Source organism: Lycium ferocissimum, chromosome 6 (assembly GCF_029784015.1).
Source record: "Lycium ferocissimum isolate CSIRO_LF1 chromosome 6, AGI_CSIRO_Lferr_CH_V1, whole genome shotgun sequence".
NCBI lineage: Eukaryota > Viridiplantae > Streptophyta > Magnoliopsida > Solanales > Solanaceae > Lycium > Lycium ferocissimum.
The window spans coordinates 1,672,357-1,694,812 of NC_081347.1; the positions used below are offsets into that span (position 1 = coordinate 1,672,357).

At 34.0% G+C, this 22,456-nt stretch overlaps 2 protein-coding genes across 2 annotated transcripts; both read right to left on the bottom strand.

Moving 5' to 3' along the window:
- Positions 1 to 2,267: 2,267 nt before the first annotated feature.
- On the bottom strand, positions 2,268 to 9,725 carry LOC132058842 (uncharacterized). The gene is made up of 3 exons (XM_059451214.1): positions 9,332 to 9,725; positions 3,461 to 3,698; positions 2,268 to 2,847 (listed from the first exon to the last, which is right to left on the bottom strand). The coding sequence occupies exons 1-3, from the start codon at positions 9,686 to 9,688 to the stop codon at positions 2,708 to 2,710; spliced, it is 735 nt and encodes a 244-aa protein (XP_059307197.1). The 5' UTR covers positions 9,689 to 9,725; the 3' UTR covers positions 2,268 to 2,707.
- Positions 9,726 to 16,111: 6,386 nt separating this feature from the next.
- On the bottom strand, positions 16,112 to 22,025 carry LOC132060469 (uncharacterized). Its single transcript, XM_059453505.1, has 18 exons — positions 21,181 to 22,025; positions 20,894 to 21,138; positions 20,570 to 20,847; positions 20,072 to 20,176; positions 19,836 to 19,901; positions 19,583 to 19,747; positions 19,105 to 19,179; positions 18,877 to 18,988; positions 18,191 to 18,255; positions 18,029 to 18,098; positions 17,810 to 17,940; positions 17,258 to 17,440; positions 17,076 to 17,129; positions 16,780 to 16,865; positions 16,625 to 16,691; positions 16,475 to 16,541; positions 16,255 to 16,391; positions 16,112 to 16,150 (listed from the first exon to the last, which is right to left on the bottom strand). Exons 1-18 carry the CDS (start codon positions 22,023 to 22,025, stop codon positions 16,112 to 16,114), a joined length of 2,790 nt encoding a protein of 929 aa, XP_059309488.1.
- Positions 22,026 to 22,456: the final 431 nt, after the last annotated feature.

A 22,456-nucleotide genomic window follows, 5' to 3' on the forward strand; every position in this document is an offset into this window, starting at 1 on the left:
TTATTACTTTATGTCATGTTATTTCATTCGGTTGCTTTACATACCGCACATTCATGTCTTGACGTCCCTTTTTGCCGGGGGCACGCATTTCACGATGCGAGTACGTATTTACGGTGGACGCCGCATCTGCTCGGTAGGATTTGCTCGTATCGGTCATTGGTGAGCCCCATCTCATTTGGGGTTTAGTCAGTTATCTTTATTTTACTAGTCATGCATTTAAAGGTATGCTGGGGGGCCTTGTCCCAGCAAATACGTTTTCCAGTCAAGGTTCATGAATAGAGGTTTCATAGACTAGTCAGTTTAGTTATGTTAGACATGCAAGGCGTTTAGCCATCTTTGGCTCAACTCGTGTTATTTCCGCATTTATGATTTAAACAAGTATTTCATTAAATTATTATGACATCTCATGTTTTATAAAAGCTCATCACGTTCCTGCTATATTTCTGCTCATGTATGCCTCATGATGATTCAGCAAGCCATGTGGTTCGCTCGGTCACATGCAGTATGGCACCGAGTGCCGTGTTTCGCCCAGGCTATGGTTCGGGGCGTGACAATTAACCCCGCATTAGGAAAAGAAATTCATTTTATTTTTGTCATTAGACCCCTAAGGGAAAAGGAGAACTTCTACTTAGTGTAATTTTAAATTATAATCAGGTGTAATTTTATATTTTTTTTCCCGTGGACACGTGCAGTTCACTCATTTCATGCCGGAGCACCTTTAATTATTGACATGACAAATACGAGAGGATTTAAAACACTAATATTAATGGCTCAAAAGTGTAATGAAGGGCAAATTCAAGTAATTTAGATCTTTTCCCTAACATCGATTAAATTAAAGAAAATTAAAGCGCCAACATAGAATTTTACCTAAATCAGTCACTAGAAAGGTAATCTTCGGGTTTGAGCCCTGGATATGAAAATATACTTAGTAGGGAGCGCTTTCCCGGAATAGGCCTTACGCGGCGACTCCGGATAATCAGACTCCAATCCTAGTACCGGACACTGGATGGGAAATCAAATTATTTTTTTAGAAACTCAAGGATTTTTTTTCATATTATACCCATATTTAATACTCAACCCAATTATTTTACCCATGTTTAATTCTTTCTTTCTTTCTTTTCCTTTTGAACAATCTCAGGACCACATCGAAAATGGAAGAACTCTTTTTTCAAGAAATTTTGTTATTTTTGGACAAGATAAATGCCTTTTGATGTACGATTATTAACTTTCTGAACCTGAAACGAACTGGATACACAATTTTGGTCTACTTACAGGGTAAAAATTGCAATTTTTAGAGTTTTCCTGACATACTTTTTGACCATTTTGGTCAAATGGGACCACATCTTGACTCCTAACGAAAATGTCAAACATTTATCCGTATAATACTGTAATCATATCCCTTTCTGACCTGCTCTGTACAAGATTTCAATTTTGTTATTATTTAAAGAAGCGCAAAAAAGATTTTTAATAGCAAAAAGATAAATATCAGCTGAAAATACACATATTCCGTTTTCAAATTATTTACAACACTAAGCATTTTTAGTAATTTGAAGCATTGTGTTCCCTTTAAGAAAGGTATGCCTCTTTGACTTTTCTCCATCAAACTCTAAACATGCACAACATGACGGTTTTTTTAATTTGGTGTTCAATATCCATTTTAAAGTCTGAATGATCTGACTTCGTGCCAAAAAGTTTTAGTTTAAAAGTAGAGCGTTTTTATAACAAGGGCGATTTTATTCTCAAAATTCAACCTAAAACCTCTGATTAAGAATAAAGTAACACAATCCTTGATAGTCACAACATGACTTCAGCATACCATAATCTACACCTCCCGGTAATAACATATCTAGATTTTAGAGACAGTGGGTATACCTTTTTGCCCACTACTTAAGTGACACCCATGACAAGAGCCAAAGGAGGACTCACAGGCTTCTCTGTTGACAAGCTTTCGAAGAAAGGATGCATGTTACACCTTAGACAAAACTCACATTGAAACAGGAGAGAAAGTAAAAACTTTATAAGACAGGACGCAAATTTTTAATTTTGGACCCGATGATGTCATAGCCGCGAGGGACAAATGTGCCATGAACTTGGATCATGACAACTTACATACTTGATTCTTATTTATCTAGGATCTAAAAGCAGTGAGTGCACCACCTACTTAGCAGAAAGAGCTTCTGTGTAAAATAACTTCTACACAATTTCACATAAAAGATACCTCCAGGTGAAATTAGTGAACTTGAAACTAAAGCAAATATACTTACAAATACACGTTAAAACGCACTGCTACTGTAATAATTTTTACAACTAGGCATATTCTTACAAATGCATTCAAACTGTATGTGATACTCAACTATCATTACACAATTTAACGAACAAAAAACTACATTCTCATTCAACATATTCAAGATTTCAAAAGATATACTAATACTTGCTAACTGGCAAGATCTATTTCTCAAGAACAATTTACAGGCCAGTTTCCAAACATAGCAAAAGGCCCCATCACTAGTCTGCACATGCATTCAGCTACACATATTATAATATACATCGAACCTTACTGCATGACGAGCTAAATATCATTGATAGACATATCATCACGAAGGCGGTAAGGCACTGAAGGCTAAATACATAATGGCAGTTGGTATCACCATTTAAGACTCTTATTCATAGAAGTGGGGGCTTCTTTCTTGATAGTAGGCATGGTGATTCATGCATCATGGTTGTGCCGAACATGTCTGGCAGACGAATAAGCAGATAGTGCTGATCCTGTCATGTTCAACGAGTGCTTGGCAAGACATGCACTTTTCTTTGTTGCCAGCCATATTGTCCAGAAGAATCCAATCCAACCTGAGGCACAAGCAAAACACCAGATATAACACTCCGATATAATGACATAAAAGGGGCACTTAGTGTTCTCCAGCTTCACAAGACAAAACACATTTCAATGGCCGTATACAATCCAAGGACAGTCCACCAGTAAACTTTGAAAACACATTTTTCCGAGTTCAAATTTTGGGAACGGAATTTTCCACTAGACAAAACACATTTTTCCACTAGTTCGCCGACAAAACACATTTTCCCACCAGCTTCACTAGACAAAACACGCTTTTTCTGGATACTTGATACTGATGACGGCACTGCAGAAATAACTTCAGCTACTACTCAGATTAAAAACATCGTCAAAGATAAAAATCTGTTTCAAAACTCAGCTTTTAAAGGGAAATCTCATTTAAATTGAACAGTAATATGGATAGTTATTCCTACTCGTGCCATCTCTGCAAATCATTCATTTGAAAGATTGAAAATAGGACAAAGCCACACTCAGGTTAGAAAATGACAAAATTACGATATATGTGAGAAAATAACATAATATAAATGCTGAAACATGTGAAAAACAGAAGGAAGGTGCTCAAACAGAAGTGGCAAACTGAATAGAGAGAAAAACTTCTTTTGTGCATACCTGTAGCCACAATCACAGCGATGATTGCTGTAATCGTCGTACTGGAAATGACAAATACAGCAACTGATAGACCAGCGATATAAATAGCCGTTAGGCAGGTAAAGAAAAGAGCCAGGAATCCGCCTGCAGCCGCTAATGACATGAGAAGAGAGATCACAATGGCGTTGACAGTTGCCGCGACAAAGAAAAGCATAAAGACTAGCAATCCTGTCAAAGCAAGAAGAGCAATCGTTCCCACCTACATAAATATTTACCAGTCCAAGAAACAGGTTAGTCTCACAAACTTAGGAGTTTCAAAAGAAAAATAATCTGCATCAATATTCATACTAAAACAGCTTGCTAAAGCTTGTGAGAGAAAAGAGCATCAATATTTGACTCCACATTTTCAAGACAGAGATCTGAGACCTTAAATTGAAAAGAAACTCAGACATTCAAGTTCTTCAAAACTCATCTTTAACAAGGGCCTGATAAAACTTGCTAGTTAAGAAGCAAACTAATAAGTCCAAAACTCTCCTGGCCATAGCATCAGAATTGCCTCTTTTACTCCACGTCATTAGAACGAGGATTCGTTGCATTCTGTACTCGGTTCATAAGGTACAAATTTGTCGCAACCATACATGTTTGATCATGAGTGGTGATGCTATTCAAAATATGTGCCTAATAGGTAACTACTGGAATGGCATTAACTTTTAACAGAAAAAGGCAACAGAGAGTCTTGCGTTCATGGTACACAATCCCTTTTCATTCTCCTCACTTTTTTTGTTGTTGTGGGTAAGTTCTTTCTCCTCACTTTTCTTACTTGTAAAAAGTCAAAAGTAGTATCACTTGCTTAATACATTAGTGTCTTTCATTTCATAACAACCTCATGGGGATGCCCAAGTTTAACATGTAAGAAGTTCAGCGGGAAACTGTAGGCTCACACACATTAAAAGAAAGCACAGTACAATGCAATTAAGTCATTTTTTGAGCTTACGATGTTTTCCTGTTCACACTTTCATTGGACTTTGGGGCTCTTCTTTTGGAATGTGTATACGAATCACGATCTGGTTCTTCTTCTCCATTCCTATGGAAATGACTACTCCACTTACTACACGATGCTTATCTAGCCAATGCATAGATCCGGCTGTATCCCAAAATGAACGAAACCTTAAAAATTGTACATAATGCAAGTGATCCTAAAGGGCTAGTTTACAAATGAGGTTTGACTCCCTTTAGGAACCCTTCCTCTCCCAGCCATTTCAGACAAGAAGATGTGAAGGCGCCTGTATCCCTATAAGAATGGTAATTCCAAGGGAAGAAGTGGGAGAGAGAAGAAATTCCTTTATTGGGGTCACATGAATTTTTTTTTTTTTTTTTTTTTTGTTTAATCACATGGGAACCCGCAGCCACTACCCTTCGGGTGCACAGCCGGTATACCCACCACACAGGAGAGATAACCCGCAGTAGGCAAGCCCCGTGCGACGAGCTCGACCCAGAAGGCAAATCCGATGATGTCGTAGAAAGGGGGTTTCGAAACTGAGACCTCCATTATGAAGCCCCATGCTCAACCAACCAAAAGGGGTCACATGAAGTTTTAGACCAAATAAAGATATTTCTGCAAGTATGATATGATACAGCTTAATCAATTTATGTCTTGATTAGTTACATCATCTGCAGTTCATTGAACATGTGTTCCCTCTTTGTATAAATAAGGTAAGTTCAACGATAATCAATAAGAAAAAACAGAATTCTCCATTAAGCACATACTTGACAAACTTATACAGAGAATAAAATACGAAAAAATAAGGACATGCAAAAGAACTCCTATAAACGGGTACTTATATTCATCCTTAAACCAATGAACATAATCATGACTCATAAGTGTGTTTGAATTCAATTTGAAAGACTTACCTATATAAATAAGTTAGAAAATAGTTTTCACTGTACACATTATCTGGTTCGACTTTGGTATACAGCACGTCAAGGAGCCGATATCAGAGGAGGCCATTTTTAGTTATTCATAGAACTCTTGGATTCCCAGTATTCCACCAATTAGTCCCCAAGATCTCCAAGATCCACGTCTCTCCAATAGTTGTCATCGTTGTCCGAAAGGCTTTATTTTGTTTCTCCAAAAACATGGCCAGACTACTGCCGATATTCTATTTGGAGAAACAAAATAAAGCCTTTTGATCGACTACTACTGGATAGACAGTCTAAAGAACCCAATGTAGTTCTGAACAAAGAACTGTCAAGGTTCTCTTCTACTACATGAACAGATTTTTGTCTTTAGTCGTATTGGTCGGGCTAGTATTCGGAAAAAAAAAAGGCTGTCCCTTGCTAAACAGGCATACCACAGAATAGATTAGATATAAATCAGATAAGATGAGTTAAATGTTAGTTGAAAAAAAGGTTGTTAGGTTATTCTCTAAAATTAAATAAATGGGAATAGGAACTATGGTCTTTAGATCATGTCTTACAAAATGAAATATGGGCTTTCCCAAAACAAAAAAAAGAATTAAAAGAAAAAAAAGAATTAAAAGAGGGCTTCTTGGTACAATTTCTTTAAGTTCATAAAAAGTTTATGTAATGATTGTTGAATGACATGTATGGTCATCAATGTGCGACTTCTTAGAATTTTGCATGTGCAGCACAAGATCCAAAAGCATCAGTTTTTGTCAATTATCTTGAATGTGCTCAAGTTACAATTTTCTCATCTTATACCGAAACATGGACAAATCAAGTTTCCTTTTGAAAAACATATTTTATCACTTAACTGCCAAGGTTACACTGGTTGCTAGATCCTTATCTTGTAAGTGTTAAAAACAGTATTTGTCCATTATTAGTTTTTGTTCCTGGTAAAGTTGGGAAAAGTTTATCATGCCATGGCGAATTCACTGGTTAGAGACTACAAAAGAGAGAGAGAGAGAGAGAGAGAGAGAGAGAGAGAGAGAGAGATTACATTAATATCATGAACCAATAACTGTTTTCAAGAAAATTAAAAAAAAAAAAAAAAAGGACAGACGGTAGGGTTGTTTGTTTTAGGAAACTGAGAACAGTAATTTGCCTATCTTTCTTTGTTCTCTTTCAATGTGTATTGTTGAGGTTAAAATCACAATATCACTTCTTTAAGTAGTCATAGACAATAAAGCCCATTTAGCACTAGTGCATATGATACTGGACACCAATTGGCAAAGATTGTGATAGGGTAAGTAAGCAATGAGAAGATAGCATCATTATGATGATATCAAGATGAGGACCAACTTGAAGAAACTAGAAGCGAAGCAATCACTAAGAATAGGCAATTCAGATATAGGCCGTCAGGTCATGATTAGGGGAGTAATAATGTCACATGAGCTATCTAGGACTTCTTTCAGTTAACACAAAATTTACAGTCCTCAGTTCAAAATGACTATGATGTATATGTCAAATAAGGAGAGACGGAATATATCTAGAATGGCCAGAGGTATAAGAAGGATTTTTGTAGATCTCAATGAACTATGCAAGGGCTATGTGGTCACACTGAGAAGGGCATGTTTTGCATGAAAAAGGGATGAAAAAATATATTTAAAGGTCCTTGATTACTAGTATTGTCAATGTCATTGTGTCAGCCAGTCTATGGAGCAAGACTTGTCTTAACATCCTTTATTTTGGACTAAAGGTCCAATGTTTGGCCAAAACATACTAATTACAAGTCGAGACATGAAACATTAAAAGATTCAAGTAAATCTAATTGACAGAGGCCATAAAGCTACTTTACTCAAAAATTAGTAAAACAAGACAATCAGAAGAAACCCCACATAAAATCAACTCTCTTTAATACAACCATTAGAAAACTAAACCTTTTATATTTCATTACCACAGCTGAAATCAACACTCAAAAGCTTAATCTTCGACATAATAATTACAAAACTAACTGAAACTGAAATACAGACACAACAAGGAGGGCAAGGAGAGGGCTTCTTCAGCAGGTCAAATTACAAGCTACAACAACAACAACTACAACAACATGCCCAGTGTAATCCCACAAAGTGGGGTCTGGGGAGGACAGGATGTACCCAGACCTTACCCCTACCTTTTTGGGTAGAGAGGTTGTTTCCGATAGACCCTCGGCTCTAAAGAAGTAAAGCATTATTAAAAGGAGAATAACGACAACAAAAGCAAGATAAACAAAGTAAATGAAGCAACAAAAGTAGTAAGAAATGAAAAATACGATACTACGTGAATACAAAATAATACTACTAAATAAGGAGAAGCTGAGTAGATGAGACTAGCCCCCTGCCTCTCCCACAAACTATGAGATACAACAACAACATAACCAGTGAAATTCCGCAATGTGAGGTCTGGGTAGGGTAAAGTGTACGCAGACCTTACCCCTACCTTTAGGGAGGTTGTTTCCGAAAGACCCTCGGCTCAAGAGAAAGCATGGCAAAACAAGGTCAGATAATAATTTGAAATATATAAACAACAAGAAAAGTTAGTAAAATAAGCCAAGTTGGGGAAACCCAGTTCAAATTAACTTTCAAAAATTGAATATTTGACATAATCATCACAAAAATAACTGGGATTAACCTGTAGAAACAACAACGAGGCCACGGGAGAACTAGCAAAATACGCCAATCAGAGCAAACCCCAGCTCAAATTAACTCTCAAAAACTGAATCTTTGACATTAATCATAACAAAGCAAAGAGAAAATTAACTTACAGAAACAACAAGGAGTGACATGAAGAGGGCTCCCTCAGCTAATCTATTTGTTTTTTCCCATCAGTCTAATTACAAAAGTTCGATACAATAATTTGAAATCCATAAAGAAATTGAAAAATTAGTAAAATAAGCCAATCACAGCAAACCCCAGATCAAATGTACTCTCAAAACTGAATCTTTAACAGAAATATCTCAAAACAAACCAAAATTTAACTTACAGAAACAAGGAGGGCATGCCGAGGGCTCCCCCAGCTAGTCTATTTTTTCATCAGTCTAATTACAAAACTTGGATACAATAACTTAAAACCCCTATACAACTTCAAAAACCATCAAAATAAGCCAATCAGAGAAAACCCCAGATCAAATTTACTCTCAAGAACTGTATCTTCAATATAACCATAACAACACTAAATGGAAATATTAGTAAAATAAGCTAATCAGAGCAAACCCCAGATCAAATTATCACTCAAAAGTTGAAATCTTTAACATAATTATCTCAAAACAAAATAGAAATTCTAGTAAAATAAACCAATCAGAGCAAACCCCAGAACAAGTTTACTCTTAAAAACTGAATCTTTAACATAATTATCTCAAAACAAACAGAAATTTTAACCCACAGAAACAACAAGGAGGTCATGCAGAGGGCTTGCTCAGCTAGTCTGTTTGTTTTTTCTTATTTTTAATCAGTCTAATTACAAAACTAGCATAAGCCAATCAGAGCAAACCCCAGATCAAATTTACTCCCAAAAAACTGAATCTTTAATATAAAATGGAAATTTTAGTGAAATAAGCTACAGAGCAAACCCCAGATCAAATAAAAATTGAATCTTTAATATACTAATCTCAAAGCAAATGGAAATAATAGTAAAATAAGCCAAACAGAACAAACCCCAGATCAAATTAACACTCAAAAATTGAATCTTTAATATAACTATCTCAAAACAAAATGGAGATACTAGTAAAATAAGCCAAATAGAACAAACCCCAGATCAAATTAACACTCAAAAATTGAATCTTAAATAACTATCTCAAAACAAAATAAAAACAAAAAAATAATAAAAAACTTTTTAACTTATCAAACAAAATGGAAATACTAGTAAAATAAGCAAATCAGAGCAAACCCCAGATCAAATTAACTCTTAAAAACTATAAATAATAACAAACAAAAAAATAATAAATTTTTAACTTACAGAAATAACAAGAAGGGCACGCAGAGAGCTTCCTTTGCGAGTCCAAGTGTAAACATTATGAGCAGAATTCTTTGATGCTTGATTAACCAAAGGAACATTTTCAGAAATAGCCCTTTTAATCCTCTTAATTACCCCACCATTATTATCAGAAGAGAAAATTGTTGACACAAAATTGTTAAAGATATCAAAAAGAGTAACCCTTTCTTTTTCTTTTTCTTTTTCTTTTTCTTGATTCATAGTTATTGTTGGTTTCTTGAAATTTGTTGAATCTTCAGTTTCATCAAACTTGTCTAGAACAACTTCACCATTAGAATTTTCAGTAGTGTCTGCCATTGAATTTTCAGTAGGGTCTGCCATTGTTAAGGGCTTGAATATCTCTTAACTTGTCAAAACTCACTTGGTCATTATATAATTCTGTGGATCTTGATTTAAGGTACAATTTTATCCTAATTTTGACGGTTAAGATATCATGTTTCGTTATTAAAAAATAGTTGTTTTAAATTATTTATATTTATCGTTTTAAAACAAATTATCTTGTGCAGTTACTATTTTTATTATCTGTCGTGATTATTAAAAAATAGTTATCTTAAATTATTTATATTTGTCTTTTTAAAGCCAATTATCTTGTCGCGGTTATTGAAAAATAGTTGTCTCAATTTTTTTTTCTATTTTGGCCTTAATAGAATTTTATCGTTAATTGAAATGATTCATAAATGAAGTAAATATTTAAATGGAGAAAGATTATAATTCAAACATAAATAAGGGTAAAATTAGTCAAATATCTCTTTTAATTAATATTTTTTAAGAGACAGAAAATAAAAAAGTGATAAATAATTTGAGACGGAATAATAGCGTGTATCCTATTTTACATGATGGTCTTGAAGGGGTAATGAATTTAAGAAAATAAATTATTTATATTAAAAAAATGCGATAATTTTGAAAATGATTATTTGAATCTTTCAATTTCTTCGCGTCATCAAACTTGTCTAGAACTTCACTCATTAGATTTTTCAGTAGTGTCTATCATTATTAAGGGCTTGAATATCTCTTAACGGTTCAAAACTCACTCGGTTATTATATAATTTTGTGGATCTTGTATAATTTTGTTTTATTTTTGATGGTTGAGATATTAAGTATAGATTTAAAAAAGTAGCCCCCGTCTTAAATTATCTGTCGTGGTGATTAAAAAATATTTGGTTCAAACTATTTTTCGTTTTAGAATAAATTATCTTGTCGTGGTTAATAAAAAATAGTTGTCTCAATTTTTTTCCTATTTTAGCCTTAATAGAATTTTGTAATTGATTAAGATGATTCATAAATAAAGTAAATATTTAAATGGAGAAAGATTATAATTCAAACATAAATATGGGTGAAATTAGTCAAATATCTCTCTTAATTAATATTTCTTAAGAGATGCCAGAAATAAAAAAGTCACAAATAATTTGATATAATAATAAGCAGTATATCCTATTTTACATGATGGTCTTGAAGAGGTTATGAATTTAAGAAAATAAATTATTTATATTATAAAAATGCAACAACTTTGAAAATGATTATTTGAATCATTCGGTCTTTTCACCATCATCAAACTTGTCTAGAACTTCACTCGTTGGATTTTTCAGTAGCGTCTGCTATTGTCAAAGGCTTGAATATCTCTTAACCGTTCAAAACACGCTTGGTCATTATATAATTCTGTGGATCTTGATTAAAGGTATAATTTTGTCTTATTTTTGACAGTTGAAATATTAAGTATAGATTTAAAGAATAGTCCCCATCTTAAATTATATGTCATGGTGATTAAAAAATATTTGGATCAAATTATTTGTCATTTTAGAACAAATTATTTATCATTTTAGAACAAATTATCTTGTCGTGGTTAATAAAAAATATCTGCCTCAATTTTTTCCCTATTTTAGCCTTCATAGAATTTTATCATTGATTAAGATGATTCATAAATAAAGTAAATACTTAAATGGAGAAAGATTATAATTTAAACATAAATATGGGTGAAATTAGTCAAATATCTCTCTTAATTAATATTCTTAAGAGACATGTAAAATAAAAAAGCGACAAATAATTTGAGAGGGAATAATAGTGTATATCCTATTTTGCATGATGGTCTTGAAGAGGTTATGACTTTAAGAAAATAAATTATTTATATTATAAAAATGCGATAATTTTGAAAATGATTATTTGAATCTTTCGATCTTTTCACCATCATCAAACTTAAGCTTCACTCGCTAGATTTTTCAATAATGTCTGCCATTATCAAGGACTTGAATATCTCTTAACGGTTCAAAACTCACTTGGTCATTATATAATTCTATGGATCTTGACTAAAGGTATAATTTTGTCTTATTTTTGACGGTTGAAATATTAAGTATGAGAAAGTTCCTTACTCCATTTTAATATAAATGAACTTTTGGCAATTTTTTAAGGAGGGAGGGTCAAAAATGCCCCTTTATTTTTGGAAAAGGCTTAAAAATGTCATTCATTCAAAATTTGGGTCAAAAATATCCATCCCGTCATTAAATTTTTTAAATATACCCATGTCTTAACGGAAATTTTCAAAATCCCTATTTTATTTTTAAACTCGCTCTATTTAAACCCGGCCCAACTAAATAAAAACTCATATGGATTACCCTCTCCTGTGCCTAGTGGCTCCAAATGTAGGATTCAGGAACAGTTGGTTTTATATGAGTTTTTTATGTAGTTGGATCAGATTTAAATGGAGCAGGTTTAAAAAGAAAATCGAGTTATTTTGCAAATTTGGGGATTTCCATTAAGATAGGGGTATATTTGAAAACTTTAATAATGGGAGGAGTATTTTTTTACCCAAATTTATAACGTAGGGTATTTTTAGCCCTTTTTCCAAAGTAAAAGAAAGATTTTTGACCCTTTTCCCTTTTTTATGGGCTAAAACAAATGAACTTTTTAAAGACCAAAGATATACTTTTTTCGTCTGTCACCTTAGCAAAATAATATTATCCCAAATAAGTACCCATATTAAAAAATAAGACAAAAGTTAGCAAGTTTTTTCAATTATGCCCTTAGCATTAAAAAGTAATCCTCTTTAAATATTGTTCAATCCTCAAAAAACAGCTAATAAATAGAGATAGTAAACTCCACATTAGAATTATTGATTTCTTAATAGGTGTGATTTTTTTACTTTTAAATGACACTTATTTTGGGGAGTGTTAATTAACTTTTTGAAAACTACGCATATCTTTAATGACGATTTCTAATTTAATTTTTCTTTGGAAAAAGTAATATTGACAAATAACTATTTATATTAATGTCTTTAGTTAATTTCTTTTAAGGTACGTGTCACATTGCAAAAATTTACTGTACTATTTATTTTGGAATGAAGAGATTAGTCTCTAAAGAGGCATGGACATGAATTTAAGACAATATTTAAACTACGAAAAAGGCTTAAATATGTCATCGAACGATCGAAAATGGTTCATTTATGCCACTCGTCAATATAGTTTTACATTTATCTTATCATCGAACTATCGTGAATGACCATCCATGCCATTTTTCAATAAAATCGATTTTACAATATCAGATATGATACTTGGTCACTAATTAGAGGTCCACGTCGTTTACTTAAACCAACACAAATTAAATCCTAAATTAAACTAAAACCCGACTCATAAATCTCTGCTGGTTTAATTAAACGACGTGAACCTTTAATTGGATGTCAAATATCATATTTGGTATTGTAAAACTTGGGTTAATGAAAAATGGCATGGATGAGCCATTTCTACTAGTTTAATTGTATAAATAAGCTAAACTATTGACGAATGACATAAATGAGTTATTTCCGATAGTTCGATTGCTTGAGCCTTTTCCATTTAAACTATTACTATAATATGAGTTAGTACGTGACAATAAGCAAATAGACAAGTGGACATACGTGGATTATTTTGCCGACTTCATTGATGGGATTGATTGTGCAAAAAGTGAATGTTAACCATTGAGTTCAATCCAAGTGTTTTCTTGTGTCCCACAACCTTTTTTTTAAAATATCCCTCTAGCGTTCAATATTGGTTTTGAATCTTCGAGTAATCAGTGAAGGAAAAATCGTTCTTTTATAATATAATAAAACATATTTTCAAAATTTAAACATGAGATATCTAATTAAGTATTGAGAAATTCTATCTCTCCTAGAACTATTTTTAATTCTACAAATGGCCCACGTAATTGCAGTAAATCAGAGAAACTTGGTGCTAGAGTCATTTCTTTGTCATTTGTGTTACGTTGGGTAAAATGTTATATTGATTGCTAACCACCACGATGCAATAATTTTTAATTCTACAAATGGCCCACATAATTACAGTAAATCAGAGAAACTTGGGAATCGGGTCCTTTCTATGTCATTTTGTGTTGGCTAAAATGTTAAGACTGATTGCTAACCACAAGGACGTGATTATCCCCATTGACGAAGAGGTTAAGGAGATCATTTTTTTATAGTTCAGACTGTTCAGAGATAAATTTAATTATTTTTAATTTAATAATAATGAATTAAGACGAGTTCAAATAAAACAACGTGAATTCTGAAGATATATATTTAAGCAATGTTATATTATACACTTAAAAGGATGATGTTCCTTATTAGAGTTTTCTATCCAAGCTTGATCAACTCTAAGTCTTAATTAAAGATGGAGAGATTCACCCATCCCACTATATTCGTTGGCAATTACACACTAATGTTACTAGTTAAGAACAAAAATAATGACCACGTAAATTTATGGTGAGATGAACGAGAATCCCACACTTAGTCAGAAAATTTGGTAGGGAGTAGGTCATAGGGATCGCTATCTTACCCTTTAATAGGCTCATATGGCACAAGTTAGAATGTGTCAAACCAACCTCAATACGAATACCGAACGCAAGTAGAAAAATAAAAATGCAAAAACAATGACTTGTATGGCATTCTATTAGTGTACCGAGCTGCATTCATGCATTTGCTCCCAACATTGCGGCACGGTTCGACAAACACTCTTGAGATTTTAATGCATTTTTGTACTCTTTAATTCCATGTGATATTATCTTAGATCTACATATACCACTGATCTTTTTAAGCTGAAAATTGCTAGTATATTATTAAAGCACTATGCAATGCTTACATTATAAGTTTAATTTTGAACTTAGAAGATACGAGACCTTGCATTTATTTACTCCCTCCGTTCACTTTTACTTGTCACGTTTTGACTTTTCACGCTGTTTAAGAAATAATGATTAAGAGATGTATTTTACCACAATACCCCTATTAAATGGTGTATAATTGTATTGGAGTTGGAAAAATGATTTGAAATGAGTAAAAAATGCTAAAGGTAAAAAAGAATTTTTTGTTTTGTCTTACCTTGATATTTGAAAATTGACAAGTAAAAATGAAAATCTATAAAGGGAATAGTGGATAAGTAAAAGTGAACGGAGGGAGTATTAGTTTTGGAGTTGCCACGCTTTGTTTTTTCGTGCCACTTTGATATTAATAAATATTCTTGCGCCAATGAGTCAATGTGATTTAGCAATTTATGAAGTAATGCATGAAGATAATTGGAGATTCAAAAAGTGCAACTTTTGATCAAAGGCTACACTTTTCACCTAAAGCGGATATGGTCTACACAATAGTAACATTTTCTCTAAGTCAACGTTTTTCATTGGACAAAAGGCCAGCATTGTAATTCACATTTGTCTTACATTCTGCATTTTATTGTCTAGTTTCAATTTTGTCAAATGTCCCCAAAAAGACTAGCCGTTTCTTTGTCTCATTGTACTGTTATTGATTGTGTGTTACAAATTTGATACGATGACAAATTAAATAGCCTTGTCTAAAGTCATGTCTTTTATGCACAATTCATAGATTGCATCTTTTGTTCCTTTTCACTTTTGAGTTTTCTAGCTTTTGCCTAAATTAAGAGTGTAACTAAGAAATAGCTGTAGAAACTTAACAAAAGTACATCACAAGATATAGCAGACAGAATTGTACTAATATTCCATCTATGTTTAGATCTTATTTTTATCAATCTGATAACAAAAATCCCCTTTACAATCATACTCCTACTTCATCCGTTGCATACAAGCACACTCTTTACAGTAATCTTTCTCTATCTACAAGCATGAGTCTTGCTATTTTTCCTGTTAGTTATTAATTCTGTTCTGTACATGTATCTATTTATTCAAAAAATGCACAAACAATTTATACGATAGACAAGACAGTGCGCAACATGTTTTGATGTGGTAAATTGCAAATATTTTGGACAAGATATGAGGCTGCATTTCTCGTTGGAACTTCTTCAATAGATTGATAATTCGCCTCGTAGTTTCATCAGTGGGCAAATTGTTCCCTGCCCATAAAACCTATAGCAAAAAAGAAATAATACAAACTTATGAAATGGAGGAAATCTTAGTTGATATATGGAACTGCAGATGAGGGTACAGAAAAGGAAAACTACCTCAGCAAAAATTGCTATTATAGTTGGTATATAAGATCCGTCAGGGCCAATAACTTTCTGCTCTGACGTGAAAGAGCAAGCGATACATAAGAAATGTTGAAGGCTTGATAATCAATGATTACTTCTTGCTAGCCTACAGGGAATACTTACGTCCCCAACATCGAACAAAGCAGTTCGTGACTGATTTTAGCCTCATCCAGATTACACATTACAGGTAAATGGCTAAGCCAAAGCAAGATGAACTGCCATGTAAAATAGATTTGTAAAGGAGGAAGGACAAGAAAGTTTATAATATATCAGTCAATAAATGAAAAATTTATCAAATTACTCCAGATAACTCATTTCTATACTGCCAAAACTGCAATCAAGAGAGGTTGTAAATTTGTGATGACTCTTTGATACGTGTACTAGTGTATGAAGTTTTCTTTTGGAATGATATAGGAAGAAGTAGTAAGAGAGAACCTCATAGGTGTAGATGCCTTCCAAGACAAACTGGTTTAACTTCCCACAGGTAGAAACAGCAGCCTCATAAGCCATGATGTTATCCGGGTTTTTTGCATTAGGATGCTCCATTACAGTTTTTAGATGATTGAATATTACTGCAAACAACATTAGAAACCTAAGTCAGTCCTGCTAGTGGAGAAAACATATATCTTAAGCATATTATAATGCACAAAGCTACCTATAGTATGAGGCTTAAGGAAATCTCCTCCGAATTCAGCACAAAAACCAATTGCAGTTCCCACGATCTGACAAAATAAAGAACATCAGATTTGAAGGATATACGAAAGACTCACTATGGGAACAACTGTAAAGGTACGGAAAATAGAACCTGTGGAACGTCTGGATTCTTATGATAGTAAACTTTAGGCAGGAGCTGTATCCACTCCTCATAGTACCTGATTTTAAATAATCAAAAATGAAGTTCAGCTAAGCCAATTGTGCTTATTATGACTAATAAGACATTGAAAATCACATAAGACTTGCCTGAATACTTCTTCTCGGCACTGCTCAGCAATATCACGGAAAAGGTGCACTACTATTCTTCTTTCTTCGGCCATTCTATCATTACTCTGTACAGAAGTACGTAGAAAAGTAAAGGGAAACTCACAGAAGATTAGAGTGAAAATGGTCAAGGAAACCATAAAAGTGTCGCTGTAGAATTTCTCAATAGACTGGTTTAACTAGCATTTTATATCAATTTAGTCATTTTTGATGCTTTAGTAAGAGGTGTCATCAATTGAATTATATCGTAGAGTACATCATACAAGAGAGAAGCTTACCCACATAAGTGATACACTAGGCAAAAACTTGTCAAAAAAGGGCAAGAATGATGCCTGAGTTTTTCACCATAGTTCCCAGGCAAATGCCAATCTGAGTTCAGGAAACAAAGAAACCAACAACGGTAAGTCTAAGATCCTGTTAAGTATATATATTGGAGGATGTTTGGAGTTAAAACACTAACATTTCTACATATAGTTAAGTGTTGCTCAGCTTCCTCCTTGAGTAGTTCTTGCTCCCTTAAATTGTTGTGCTCCTTAACTCTTTTCTCTCTTTCTGTTTTGTGGTATGAGCAAGTTGAGAGAACCTTTGATATGCCATCAACAAATTTTTCAGCTTGGTGTTTACGTAGACGTGAACCCGGAATCTGTGAGTAAGTACTTTTTAGTGCACAGTCAAATAAGCTCAAGGGCAAAACACATGGAGAATAGTGTACAGAAGGCAAAGCTTAGCATATTAGTTGTTTGAACTGTAAATCTAACTAGATATGAAAAACAGGAACTTTCTTATCATTAAACTAGGCCATTGATATAACTCAGAAAAAGGGAATGTAGTCCTAAACTGATATTTGAAAATGTAGTGTGCATTTAAATGACTGACCTGAATGCTTGTTGAATGCCGCCAACAGTCTTGCTTGAATTTGTATGTTTGACTCCTAAAGGGAAAATATAACTTTTTAAAGGATTGTGTCAATATGATATTGATTAAATTTTTGCTGAAACACTAGGTTAATTACCTTCCTTAACGCATCAAGCAAAGCCGTGATTATAGTGTCAGATAGCTTTTTAACGGGGGACTTGCCACAACCTATTACAGGAAGCTCTTTCTCCATAGCACAAGCAGCCGAATTTAACAGTAATGGCATTGCTACAAAAGGAATAAATGCAACTTAGCAAACATCAGATTTGGTTTATAATGCGACAGGAATGATTAGAAGACACATGGAGAAATTTACCAGGAATGGCGGCCATTCTTACTTCTTCGCTGTATTTAAAGGTAATATTTGGAACTAAAGCACTAACAATCTGCATAAACCACAAGTTAGATAAAAATCTGCATGCTCCTTTATAAGCCTTGTAAAAGAGATTAGCTATGAACTGTAATTTTCTAGACATACCTCATTAACCCACAAATGCATCCCTTCCTTTAACTCAGGCCATGGCTTTTTCTTCCAGAAGTGAACTTCTTATCCCAATGTTTTTATTCCCAGCTGTGGCTTCAATCGTGCTACAGAAGATATTGTATGCCAGCTGAAGAGATCCTCAATAAGTTTATTCCAATAAGTTGCTTATTTCAGTAACTTTTTTCCCTTATTACTTGATGGAATCTACATTTCACAAACTATCTTTGTGACTCAATATTGGGACCATTGTCTCAGTGGGGAAAAAAGAGCACGACTGAATGATAAAAAAGAAATGTATCTTCTGAACAAAGTAAAACCACACTGTTAAAAGTTTTCGTAGATATATTAATTTAAAACAATGCTCATTAAGTGAAGTGACCAATATCCTCAAAAAACATGTCTGATATCATGAGAGATGATGTCTCTAAATAAACAGGCAGATACATAGAATTCACTTAATGTATTCGTTTCTCTACATTCTAATTCAACATAGTAGCTTCATATGTCGTACCTTGTGTGGAACTCTTAAAACAATGATGTAATGAAAATCAAATGTATGACAATTCGTAACCATCTACATAGTACTAATACCTCTGACATGCATTTTAAGTGAAATTTCATACGAGTATTATAGGAAGATCCCACCTTTCATCATCAGAAATCATCTGTATCTGAATTACTGGAAACACTCAAATAGTTCTTCAGCGTAGCAGATTTTATCACAATGGGCATGGAAACACTCAGATAAGGAACGAAATCTGCCCCTAAGCATTTGCATAGTCTATGCCATGCCTGCAACAGAATCAAGTGTACAAAAACCCATAATGTCTCTGGTGTAAATTAGCCAAAAAAAGATTAAAAAAAAAAAAAAAAAAAAGTTGCAGAAAATTTGAAGTGTATCAACATACTTGCAACAAGAGGCACCTCATTGGATCTTCTACCTCCATGTCGGTTTCTTGCAGTGAAATAGGCGCAGTAGTGACCTAAAATCACACAGCGTTTCAATGCAGTGTCCAAGCTTAAGTGCTGTTGATAGTTTCATGCTGTATGACATGTATTTTTTCAGCTTCTTTAAAAGAACTGAATCGAATCTCAGTCTTTAAAAGAAGTTGGTACATGCTTGAGTTTACAAGATATTGCTGTAGGGATAAATGGCTTGAATTTACAAGATATTGCTGTAGGGATAAATGGAAGTCGAATATTCCTGATTTCTAATCATATATAAATTAATTTTCGCTGAACTGAATGGTTTAAGTACTGGTCTCTATGTGGTTCTAACTTAAAGTCTAAAAGTTCACTTCGTTGGCAAAACGCCAGCTCGAGGAAACAGTCCACATTTATATAATGCCAGCTTAAAGGAAATGAAAAGATAGAAAATGTATTCACCTTTTCAGCATAATCAAGGATTGCTAGATTTCCAACAGCCATTGTTATCATGGTAAGGCATTCCAAGGATTTGGCCAGGAGCATGGGACTTGTATCTTTAGTAGCAGTTAGCAAGATAACTTTCAGATAAGGCATTATAGAATCATATATGTATGCAGAGTCCTCCTGCAGTATCCAGGCAAATGAAGTTTGGAACACCAGAGGTTGAAAAAAAAAAAAAAAAGCTCTTTTTGAACCCCCGGCAATAAAGTACCTTTGATGAAATAGCTAAAGAGGCTAAAGTTTCCATAGCTGCTTCTTTCATCATTGTCATTCCTCTCTAGAATACAGCAGGTTACTTTTAAATATGAAGCCAAATCACATTAGAGATATCACTGATAAAAGCTTATGTCATTACTCTTACAGACACACATCAGGCACAAGCATTATGTTATTACTTTTATACACGTGGACGGATAAATATGTTGTAGATTGGTAAAGGTAATATACCTGTAGAAACCCGACTAGTTTACTCACTATCTTGTGCAGGTAAGGTTTCAAGACATCCGCACTGCAATTGTGACTGAACAACAGTTTTGTTGAAGTTGCACGTGTCTATACAGAAGAGAAAATATTAGTAGCCAACCATATGTACTTTTCAATGGATGAGTTTGCTAAGTCAATTAGTTCAGATGCTAAAAGCTAAAGGTAAGTTATACTGTCTGTAAAATCAGGCCAAGCCAAGCATTAGAAGATGGTAACTCACAAATTCTCAATTAGAGAACAATAAGTTAATACATTGGTCATATGTCATTAACAAGATGATATAACAGTGAAACATGAAGGGCTTAAAGATATTATGACATAGTAAACATGTTAGGGGATCCAAGAATGCCATCAAATATCAGCGTAGGATATTCATTGAAGGTAAGCCTATTTGTAAATTCTCGAATAGAAGGCTTTCTGCATAAGGTAAAAGGATACAGCCAAAAAGAAGATGTGAAGTACCTGCAACCTGGGATAATCAAAATCATCCAATACTTCAATCAAAGCTGGAAGGAGCTGCTGATGATAATGCTCTTGAAAATGCGGGCTCAAATACTTTGATAGGTGACCAATTGCACGAATTATCGCCCATCGCACTTGAGGGTGCCCATCATGTATTAATTTCTTCACAATAGTCTCTACGAGCTGCTCCATATCCTTTGAGCATATTTCTATTACCTTTGAGCATCCCTCTGAAATAAGCCCAAATGCAGTAACAGCAGCATGGCGAATTTGCCAATCTTCATTATGCAACAAGTTGAACAAGCTCGAAGGGCAACTAGGCACAATTATGCAACAAGTTGAACAAGCTCGAAGGGCAACTAGGCACAATTACATTTTCCCCTAATGCAATCGCTAGCCTATCCAATCTCTCCATAGCATAACCACAAGAACTAAACTCCCCTTCATTTTCATCATCACTAGTTGCATTTCCCCAAGAAGGATCATCATCAATATCCACCAACATATCAATCAACACAAGAAGCAATTTCGATTGATTAACCGTTTGCATCATCCCACATCCACTCTCCCTATCCTTAGCAACAGTAACAACAAACTATATAGCAAGTTGCCTTAAACTTTCCACTAAGTCCAAATTCTCAGCTACCCTAACCATAGACTCGAAAACAACATCAAATTGAACTTTAAAAAACGCTGTTTCCACCCCAGCTAAAACAATCAAATCTTCAAGAAGACTACAAACAAGAACCTCCTCACCAAGTGCCATAAACAAAGTCATTATAACATGCCCTAAAAGACCATAAAACTTGGAATAACTCGAAGGGGTCGCGAAATACAACATCAACTTCACAGATGCTCTAGCAGCAGCAACCCCACATCGATGATCTTCCGACACAGTAGGCATAAGGGTCTTAAACCCCTCAATCAAAACATCAACATAAAGTACAAAAACCTCAGGACATTTTGGTATCAAATCATTCCATAATAGCAAAGCGCCTAACTTCCTATTCCAAGAACTCGAACCCAAGTTCCTAAACATAAAGTAAAGCAGAACATCCCATTCATTTTCCTTGAAAAGCAAACACGCTAAACTCGATACACAAGAACAACAAGCCTTGAGCATTTCATAATCTGTTTCAAGCCAAATCTTGTAATTCAAACCAATCTTTAAATCATTTCGTGTAGTTGGCGAAAGATTAGTCCAAAGGCGTGGTAATGTATCACTTAAAATATCGTAACATCGAATACCTGGATTTTTCGATAACGGGGTACTACGTTGAACTGTTTCGAAAAGTTTCTGAACTAGAGCATTTGGGTAGTTTTTCTTGGTGTAATTGAGCAGAGTTTCTGCTTGTTTACGAAGATTATCGTCATCGTTATGGAGATGATTTAGAAGGTTGATAACAGGATATGAACCGGGTCCGAATAGTTTTCTTGCTGATTCGGGTGTAGCCATTGAAGAGAGCTTTCAAGAACTGTAATGTAAGGAAGTTAGTTTTTTTTTGTTGCGAATGAGTTTTGGCGGGTGTTAGAACTTTGAATATAGAGAATATATTTGTTGTATGGCGGTTGATTAACGGTTGTGATTGTGTTTTGGTTTAAGATTGGACGGTTAAGATTCTATGCTGGTTATTTCTTGGAACTCAAGCCTCTTGTTAACAATGACTACTCTACAACTTGTATTTTATAAGTTTCTTTATATTTTTAGAAATTATTAAAGTTATTTTGTGAGGTCACACTAGGCATGTTTTCATTGTATTAAAGTTATATAGACTTTTGAAGTAGAATACCAACTGTTAAGATTTGCCTGAATTTCCTACCTTATTTGGATTTGACGTGTTTTACTTCTTTCAATGATTTATTTTTCTCATATACAACACAATAACA

Excerpts from the sequence above, each read along its gene's own strand:
- LOC132058842 (XM_059451214.1), bottom strand. The coding sequence starts at position 9,688 with ATGGCAGACCCTACTGAAAATTCAATGGCAGACACTACTGAAAATTCT. Across the intron at positions 3,699-9,331 it reads GTGCCCTTCTTGTTATTTCT|GTGGGAACGATTGCTCTTCT; the intron begins GTAAGTTAAAAA and ends ATATTTATGTAG. Across the intron at positions 2,848-3,460 it reads CGCTGTGATTGTGGCTACAG|GTTGGATTGGATTCTTCTGG; the intron begins GTATGCACAAAA and ends CTTGTGCCTCAG.
- LOC132060469 (XM_059453505.1), bottom strand. The coding sequence starts at position 22,025 with ATGGCTACACCCGAATCAGCAAGAAAACTATTCGGACCCGGTTCATAT. Across the intron at positions 17,441-17,809 it reads TGCTTGATGCGTTAAGGAAG|ATTCCGGGTTCACGTCTACG; the intron begins GTAATTAACCTA and ends ACTTACTCACAG. Across the intron at positions 16,151-16,254 it reads AAGGCATCTACACCTATGAG|TTTTGGCAGTATAGAAATGA; the intron begins GTTCTCTCTTAC and ends TCTTGATTGCAG.